At 37.7% G+C, this 9,970-nt stretch overlaps 1 protein-coding gene across 7 annotated transcripts in view; it reads right to left on the reverse strand.

The window, feature by feature from the left end:
* Positions 1-403: 403 nt before the first annotated feature.
* The window catches only part of insig2 (insulin induced gene 2), a 31,669-nt gene continuing 22,102 nt past the window's right edge, over positions 404-9,970 (reverse strand). For 5 of the 7 annotated variants that reach the window (XM_047370893.1, XM_047370892.1, XM_047370898.1 and 2 more), the window contains 3 exons: positions 6,427-6,593; positions 3,852-3,951; positions 404-1,075 (listed from right to left, as the gene is read on the reverse strand). In XM_047370893.1, coding sequence (XP_047226849.1) covers positions 1,034-1,075; positions 3,852-3,951; positions 6,427-6,593 — 309 coding nt within the window. In that variant the 3' untranslated portion in view covers positions 404-1,033. The remainder of the gene's footprint in view (positions 1,076-3,851; positions 3,952-6,426; positions 6,594-9,970) is intronic. The other 2 variants (XM_047370894.1, XM_047370896.1) reach the window with 2 other exon arrangements.

Raw genomic sequence — 9,970 nt, forward strand, 5'->3', positions numbered from 1 at the left:
AGTATTAATGCAACGGGGCCGAATAATATTGCACGCCCCACTTTTCAGTTTTTTATTTGTTAAACAAGTTTGACACATCCAATAAATTTCATTCCACTTCACGATAGTGTCCCACTTGCTGATTCTTCACAAAAAATTAGGATTTTATATCTTTATGTTTGAAGCCTGAAATGTGGCAAGAGTTTGAAAAGTTCAAGGGGGCCGAATACTTTCGCAAGGCACTGTAAATAAACTGAATTGAACCTCACACTCGATACTGGAGCAGTTTAGAGAAACAGTTAGCCTGACATGCACCATGTACAGAGGTATATCTGTACTGCCAGGCCACACACAAAAGCACCTAGAACAATTCAAAAGAGATTGGAGCTAACTACATTTAAAGAAAAATATAATACACACACCATGTCTTTCAGGATTTATTTTAAGCAAACGGCAAGGATTTTTACTGATACATGAAGGATGTGATGGAATCAGGAAATAAGGACCGATTTTGTTTTGGCACATTGCAGCCAGAGTTTGAAGGAAGAAGGAATCTTTCTATAATCCCTTTCCAGTTAAAAGCATAGACTGCACCACAGAGGGGGAAAATATGAACTCTTCTGGCATGATCTTGGGCCAACGGTGGATCAGGTGGTAGGGGTTTGTCCTGTAACCGGTTCAAAACCATGCTGTCTGTCTCAGTCGTTGTGTCCTTAGGCAAGACACCTTACCTGCTTTGCCTGCTGATGGTGGTCAGAGTGCCCAGTGGCACAGATTGTATGGCAGCTCCACTTTCAATTCTGCACCACTGCAGCTGTGGTTACAATGTAGCTTTCGACTGTCGGTGTGTGAATGTGTAGTGTAAAGAGCTTTGGAGTCCTTCGACTTGATAAAGTGACTTCATCCCATAGCAAAATCTTTACAAACAAAGCAGCTGAAATGTCTTGAAAAGACTTAAAAATGGCTAATCAAAAATACTGTCTTCATCTGAAGTGTTCAGCCAGTCAATAGCTTTGTTTGACATGTCCAAACTGTTTGATGACACCCGGTATACTTAGTCCAAATGGGTCTTCTCTTGCAGGAACTTGTATTCATACTGAAAATAACATAAGGGCAGCAGTTACTGAAGGCCCAAATCAACAAAGAGTCACCATCAATTATTAAAAGAACAAACTCTTTGACATGCCTGAGACAGTAACAATAATTAATAACATTAATAATATTAATAAGCACACCAGCTATTTGGTTCATCAACATAAGTGGAGTATTTAATGTTTTATCAGATGTTCATGAATAAAATAATCATCATAATCTAACACCAGGGAGTCAGGATACCAGACAGGACCTTTTAACCAGAAGATTGTGCTCCAACCTTTACACTGTGTACAATACACAAACATATTCTTATAGCACATGTCAACAAAGACTGCATTCCATCTGTGGAGTTTCTTGTATATGAAAAACTGTCTAGGACTGTTTGGGAGTTTTTTTTAAATCATTTCAGTAACCCCTGCCACTTTAATTTGTTATTCTTGTGTCTTTGTAAATTCTTTATTTGTAGGATTGTAACCAAACGCACTGGCATCCCAAGGTACCTTGACTGGGATGGAAAGGCTCTTCAGTATACCTCTTTCTACACCGTCCAAGGAGAGCCAACCAATAGGGTAATTATTAAGATTTTATCCGCTTTGAAGCCTAAGGCAACCCACTTGCCTGCATACAGGAAAGAGTCTAAACGTACAGATGCTAAACTGTCCAGATCCAATGGGCTGAGTGTGTGCTAACAAAAACAGGTCCCAAAAAACATCTGTTAAAAATATAAGATAAATATTGTACTAGATATATTTTGGTCTGATACGGAATAGCCTACATACAGGGGTTGGACAATGAAACTGAAACACCTGGCTTTAGACCACAATAATTTATTGGCCAGGTCACTACGTGATACTGGTGGAGGAAAACGTTTCCTGACTTGCTCCTCCAAAACACCCCAAAGTGGTTCAATAATATTTAGATCTGGTGACTGTGCAGGCCATGGGAGATGTTCAACTTCACTTCCATGTTCATCAAACCAATCTTTCACCAGTCTTGCTGTGTGTATTGGTGCATTGTCATCCTGATACACGGCACCGCCTTCAGGATACAATGTTTGAACCATTGGATATACATGGTCCTCAAGAATGGTTCGGTAGTCCTTGGCAGTGACGCGCCCATCTAGCACAAGTATTGGGCCAAGGGAATGCAATGATATGGCAGCCCAAACTATCACTGATCCACCCCCATGCTTCCCTCTGGGCATGCAACAGTCTGGGTGGTACGCTTCTTTGGGGCTTCTCCACACCGTAACTCTCCCGGATGTGGGGAAAACAGTAAAGGTGGACTCATCAGAGAACAATACATGTTTCACATTGTCCACAGCCCAAGATTTGCGCTCCTTGCACCATTGAAACCGACGTTTGGCATTGGCATGAGTGACCAAAGGTTTGGCTATAGCAGCCCGGCCGTGTATATTGACCTGTGGAGCTCCTGACGGACAGTTCTGGTGGAAACAGGAGAGTTGAGGTGCACATTTGATTCTGCCGTGATTTGGGCAGCCGTGGTTTTATGTTTTTTGGATACAATCCGGGTTAACACCCGAACATCCCTTTCAGACAGCTTCCTCTTGTGTCCACAGTTAATCCTGTTGGATGTGGTTCGTCCTTCTTGGTGGTATGCTGACATTACCCTGGATACCGTGGCTCTTGATACATCACAAAGACTTGCTGTCTTGGTCACAGATGTGCCAGCAAGACGTGCACCAACAATTTGTCCTCTTTTGAACTCTGGTATGTCACCCATAATGTTGTGTGCATTTCAATATTTTGAGCAAAACTGTGCTCTTACCCTGGTAATTGAACCTTCACACTCTGCTCTTACTGGTGCAATGTGCAATCAATGAAGACTGGCTACCGGGCTGGTCCAATTTAGCCATGAAACCTCCCGCACTAAAATGACAGGTGTTTCAATTTCATTGTCCAACCACTGTATGTTTGTAATAATATGCATCAGTTTTGGTTAGTCTCTGACTGTTTTACATAGTTAACTTGTGTTAACCCAAGAAATTTATCGCATTCATTTTTTTAAATAAATTTGGCTCTACTGAAGTTCAAACAGTCACCACAAAACATTTTATTAAACTTTTATACCTATCTCGCATAAAGAGGTTTAAATATTTTTGGCAAAATAGCAAATGTTTCAGTTCAAAATAATTAGTGTTTACAATTTGTTTCTTGTTCATCTGCATTTAATTTTTGGACATAATGTCATTAACGAGGAAATTTACTGAGCTATTCTGAACTTTTCAAGTCTGATTAGTGGAATACCTCTGAAATCTATGTCAGGCCTTGTAAGACCATTATCATTAAATGTTACAACAAAACACATCAGCAAAACAGAGCTGTGGTACACTTTGTTTCTTTCAAAACAGGAATAAGCAAAGCATTGCACTGGTGTTTGTCATTATGAGTCAAAATGTGAAACAGCAGTATTAATATTTCTCTAAGGCAGTATGATTTAAGACTTATGGTAAAAGAAAATCAAAGGAAATGTTAAATTCCTAAATATCTAAAATCCTATACAGGTTTATTTAAAAACCCCACAAAGGTCTAGTTTAAAACGTCCTTCATAAAGTTAATTACAGATCCCTATAGAAGTTTATATTTTAACTAATAAAACATTTAAAGGGATATGTTTCTTTTAGGGTGTTCAAATCCATAATTTAAACCCTAATGGCATCCCTAACTATGGTCAGAAGTTTATGATGATGTCACACATTTTAAGCTGTTTAACCCAAATAAAACCCCTTTTATTTATTTACCAAAAGCATTATTTACCAAAGCAAGCTGCCGTCCGATGTTTCCCATGGTGATAACCCCAGCAAAGAAGATGCAGGGAAGCCAAGAGCGAATGTAAAGGAAATCTGGATTAGTATACCTAAACAGAGAATATGCACATAACAGAACAATCATCTTTGACCTTTTTTCTAGTTACACAACTTTCAACTTCTTTTGCAAACAAAATTTTGCTTTAGAAAATTTTAAAACAAATACAAAAACAAATAGAAATAGTTAAACATATTTTTTCTATAAACTAGTAAGCCTCATAACTGAATGGTACAACTGTCAACAATTATTATTTAACAGCTTAAAATATAAAAAAAAGCAGCAGACAATCTCCATTTAAAAATAAATGGGAATACATGAAAAATATAAAGAAACAATTTCAGTTTAAAACAACAACAAAAACTTTGCTAGAAATAGACCCACATTGGAAAAAATACATTTCTTTTTTATATAATTCCCTTAATATTAACATTTCTAAGTTCGCAGCTTTAGTTTAAACGACATGGGAGGGGGAGTTGGGTGAGGATATGCAGAAACATGGTGGGAGGCTGCCAATAATTTAATTCAACAGTCTTCAATTTGTGCCCGACATGCCTTGGTCCAGTGCACAATATTCTATAAAGTACATTACACAAACGCAAAATTGGCTAAAATCTACTCAACAGTTAGTCATGCTTGTAATATTAGTGGACACTCTCCAGCTAATCATGCTCACATGTTTTGGGCTTGCCCTAAATTGAGTGGGTTTTGGGGTAATGTCTTCAAAACGCTCAGTCAAACTTATGATCAGACAATTCTCCCCAGTCCGCTATCAGCTATATTTGGCATCCCTCCAGACCCGGGCTTTTCGCATTCTCTGAGACGAGCTCTCGCCTTCTCCACTCTGCTGGCTCGTAGACTTATTTTACTTAAGTGGAAACTAAGCATACCTCCCGAACCATGACCATTGGGTGAGACGTTCTTTTACAACCTGAAACTGGAAAAACTGAGATTTTCACTTAAGGGCTTTACCAGCAAATTTATGGAGACTTGAGACCTTTCCTATAACTAGCAGGCTTTGCTTCCTGACACCGGAACAAATTATTTAATGACCAATTTATTTTCAGTTTTTATTTTGTATTCCCTGTCTGTTTTGTTATGTGTATGGCTGGGTGGATGTGTAAGTATATGTAGTATTAGAGTGCTGTGTTAAATTTTTGTCTTGGCTTCGGACCTTGATAGTGATGTGTTCGGGGGGTTAGGGTTGGGGTGGGGGGTGGGAATAGGTTTAGGGTAGAACAGTGTAACCCATGTTACTAAATTAAAAATAAATTTTTTAAACAACTAAGGTCATGTCCGCTTAGCGGAAAAACAATTTAATCAGCTGGCCGGATGGCGTTGCCGTTCTGTTTTGGGGTCTGTACCTGCTGTGGCTTCTGAATAGAGACTGGTGTCCCAAGCCATCCAAGTTCAATCGATCACTCTGCAAATTTTTAAAAATATGTAATTGTATTTATAGTAGCATTTAATTTACTTTAGCTGTTTAAAATCTTTTGATTGCGGCGCGGCTACAGTGACCGCAAGACTCCATTGGAGAAGGATTGTTTTCTAACTTGAAGTTTAATTTAACCCTTTTAAGTAAACTGCACTTGAATAACATGCACTCGATTGATTAGCAGAAATGTTCCATTGCTTTCGGCTACTAAGCCTCAATGATTTTGGTTTATTGTATTTTTGAATAGTTGTGATGTGTTAATCGCAAGTAGCAATTTTGAACACGACTGCGCAGTTACATTAACAAGAATTGAATGAATAATCCTATGGGATACTGTTTTAAAAGACCAATATTAATACTGGTCTATCTGTTTAGTTAATTAGAATGTGCATTTTGAAAATGTTTACCAATAAACTGATTTATGCATGAATGAAATTGAATTGTTTTTTGATTGTTCTGGCCCTTTACAGATCAGGTTTTTTGTTACCTCTGAATGAGGACTGTACAGATGGCGAGCTGGTGGTATCTTTTTCTTGGATTTTCTTCCTTTATGATTCAATTCCGGATTGAATTATTACCTGGAAGGATTAAACTGAGCTCTTGAAAAAAAAAAAAAGATCAAGAGGAGATAAACTGCATGGAACATGCTCTGTACATTAAATGGATGAACTACTGAATTGCAAAACCAAAGCTCTGAACTTTGGTATCTAATTTTGAGTGTATACTTTTTTTTTTCCCTAGTTAAGATTAATGTATTCTTCAATTTTTTCCCTCATTCTTTTGTCTGTGGTCATTATTCACATTCATTGAGCTCCAGAAAGAACTTGTTATGCATACTAGTCAGTTGTGTTACCTTGCAATGCTTTCTTAACATAGTCTAGATACATTTATTATAAATTATAACAAATAACGGACTTAATGCATGTTACAACAGTCTGCAATTGTTTTTGTCCTTCCTCTTTGAGGTTACTGCCTTTTCATTGTTCTAATGATCAATATTGTGTGTCAATCTGTTGAAAATTTAATAAAGAAAGTTGAACTAAAACAACAACAAAATCTAAATAGTCATAGATTAACAGTAAAGAGGCTTACTGAAAGACTCCATTGTAAACCAGGATCTGGGTGGCCAGTGTGGCCAGTAAGGAAATGCTGACTCCCAAACCAAAGCCACTGCGGGAGCGGTCGAATGTCCACCACAAACCAATCGAAAGTGCTGCCAGGGTCAGAGACAACTGGACGTTGTTAGCAAAGTCTACTTTCTGACAGAAGGGGTCAAGAAATAACCATGTCACCAGGTCCATTTACACATTAGTACAGCTGTTGAAAGCATCCAGCTCTTTGTCTGACATGCAATCAATTCTTCACCTGCTGACTGTGTTCCTCTGATAAAACACTACTAGCACAACCTATAATCCCAGCAAGCATCTACTGTAGGGAGGTTTTGGCTCCTATTTAAATGTCAGAACTGTAGACTGGTTTATAGAATTAAAAAAATACAATGATTTCCATGCAATCTGCACAGCTGATGTACAAACTGGCAGCTTTTTATCAACTGTTTAGTATGCCTTTAACTACTGCAACATTCCAACTGAAACAGGCAAACAGGTAAACGGTCATATGATTTCCTCACAGGAAAAACCAGAAAAAAACAGCTGAAAATAATTTGCCATCTATTACTAATACCAACCACAATAAATTTAGGAAAATGGGAACCTTATCTTAAGAACAAATGCTCTCAACCAATAAAAGGATGTTGACAATAAAAGAGCAGTGACAGTCTGCTTAACGTAGCACATAGAAGACCTTAAACACTAGTTCTTAAAAATGACAACTTTTACTAAAGAAATTTTTGTTTTTCATTTCACAAAACAGCTTTTCATTTGGAATGAGCAAAACCACAAGAAACCTGCCCCAAATGCTAGATCAAAACTAGAAGCAGCGAGCTAGAGTTACATCATTAAATTCTAGAGCATGGCAGAACATAAACACACAAACCCTGAATTTGTATAGCAAATGAAGAAGTTACAAGTGGATTTAAAAGAATTAGAATATCATGAAAAAATACAATACTTTTTGCCACTAATTTCAGAACATTAAACTTCTGTATTATATAAATTCATTACACAGAGAAAAATATTTCAAGCCTTTATTTCTTGTAATTTTGATGATAACAAAAACCCAAGTGACTCAGAAAATTTAAATATTGTGTTAAAGTAAAATATAATGGAATCCCTTTGGATCAAAGTTGACTATGACCTGGGGTTCCTGTACCCAAGGATTGAAGAACACTGGCGTCTTTAAAAACATTAACAGTCACCATTTTTCTACAAGTTCTACAATTTGCTACATTACAACATAATATTGAAAATCAAATGTCCACAAAGAATGAATTCTAATTTGGCAAGTGACATTTGCATAAATATTTTTTTAACTAAAATAATGGTGGCTGTTTAACATAACATCAAGAATCAATTATCCAAAAGGTTGTAGATTTATAATTTGTCAAACTATTCTAAAAAATATTATTTTATAAAAAATAATGATTTACATACATTTACAATACAATTGTCCTTAATTTGTTTTATAAATAATTAGACCTCATTTCCAAATTCCTCACTATAAACCTTGGTTCTTAAACAAATATCCACATTGAACTGTGATATCATAATTGCATAATTTTTATTCATGCCCTTTTTCCTTTATTTGTGCATAGTTTATTAGTTCATTCATTTTGCTTGGTAGTTTAGTTACATTATTCTAGCCTAGTAAAGTTTGTTAACTGAAAACATCTTGTTTAACTTAAATAAGTTCTTGTATTTTGAAGAGAACTTGATGTGAATTTTACTCCGTGCATGTGCAGAGTTTGCCATCTTGAGAATGCCAGTGCTCAAATCACTTTCGTATTGTTCTAATCTCACCAACATTTTGGGTATTCACAGGACACACTGGAAGCTATTTAAATAAATATTAAACAACTTAAGCATATTATTGCACAACACAGGCTTTATGGAGATGCTGATTTCATTTTCCAGCAGGCACCAAAAGATGGTTCAATGGCCCTGGTGTTACTATATTTGATTGGCCAGCAAACTGAAAAACTCAAAATTAGAAGAAATAAAGGTGTGAAATACTTTACTCTTTGGAATCTACAGGGGTTGGACAATGAAACTGAAACACCAGTCATTTTAGTGTGGGAGGTTTCATTGCTAAATTGGACCATCCTGGTAGCCAGTCTTCATTGATTGCACATTGCACCAGTAAGAGCAGAGTGTGAAGGTTCAATTAGCAGGGTAAGAGCAGTTTTGCTCAAAATATTGAAATGCACACAACATTATGGGTGACATACCATAGTTCAAAAGAGGACGGATTGTTGGTGCACGTCTTGCTGGCGCATCTGTGACCAAGACAGCAAGTCTTTGTGATGTATCAAGAGCCACGGTATCCAGGGTAATGTCAGCATACCACCAAGAAGGACGAACCACATCCAACAGGATTAACTGTGGACGCAAGAGGAAGCTGTCTGAAAGGGATGTTCGGGTGCTAACCCGGATTGTATCCAAAAAACATAAAACCACGGCCGAATTAAATGTGCACCTCAACTCTCCTGTTTCCACCAGAACTGTCTGTTGGGAGCGCCACAGGGCAATATACACGGCTGGGCTGCTATAGCCAAACATTTGGTCAATCAGGCCAATGCCAAACGTCGGTTTTAATGGTGCAACACCTTTACTGTTTTCCCCACATCCGAGAGAGTTACCGTGTGGAGAAGCCCCAAAGAAGCGGACCACCCAGACTGTTGCCTGCCCAGAGTGAAGCATGGGGGTGGATCAGTGATGGTTTGGGCTGCCATATCATGGCATTCCCTTGGTCCAATACTTGGGCTAGATGGGACCGTCACTGCCAAGGACTACCAAACCATTCTTGAGGACCATGTGCATCCAATGGTTCAAACATTGTATCCTGAAAGTGGTGCACCAATACACACAGCAAGACTGGTGAAAGATTGGTTTGATGAACAATGAAAGTGAAGTTGAACATCTCCCATGGCCTGCACAGTCTCCAGATCTAAATATTATTGAGCCACTTTGGGGTGTTTTGGAGGAGTGAGTCAGGAAACGTTTTCCTCCACCAGTATCACGTAGTGACCTGGCCACTATCCTGCAAGAAGAATGGCTTAAAATCCCTCTGACCACTGTGCAGGACCTGTATATGTCATTCCCAAGACGAATTGATGCTGTATGGGCCACAAAAGAAGGCTCTATGCCATACTAATAAATTATTGTGGTCTAAAACCAGGTGTTTCAGTTTTATTGTCCAACCCCTGTATACACTCGTTTCAATTTCTGAAATGACTTACAAAAAATATTGAACTTTACTGATATTTTAGTTTTTGGGGGGCTGCTTGTATGAGCAGGATATGAAGCAGGCCAAAGTACAGGTAAGTAGTAAAAACAGCAGTACAGGCTTCTTCCTTAATTTACATAAAAGTGGAATAATGTAGTGGTATTAATTCCCTTTCAATCAAACTTGTATATAATAGATTTTATAATTTTATCTAGGACATTTATTTTCCGAAATACGACCAAGGCCCTGTTTACACAACAACAAACAATTGAAAACGGGATGTTTTTTTCTT

Source organism: Girardinichthys multiradiatus, chromosome 7 (genome assembly GCF_021462225.1).
Source record: "Girardinichthys multiradiatus isolate DD_20200921_A chromosome 7, DD_fGirMul_XY1, whole genome shotgun sequence".
Taxonomy (NCBI): Eukaryota; Metazoa; Chordata; class Actinopteri; order Cyprinodontiformes; family Goodeidae; genus Girardinichthys; species Girardinichthys multiradiatus.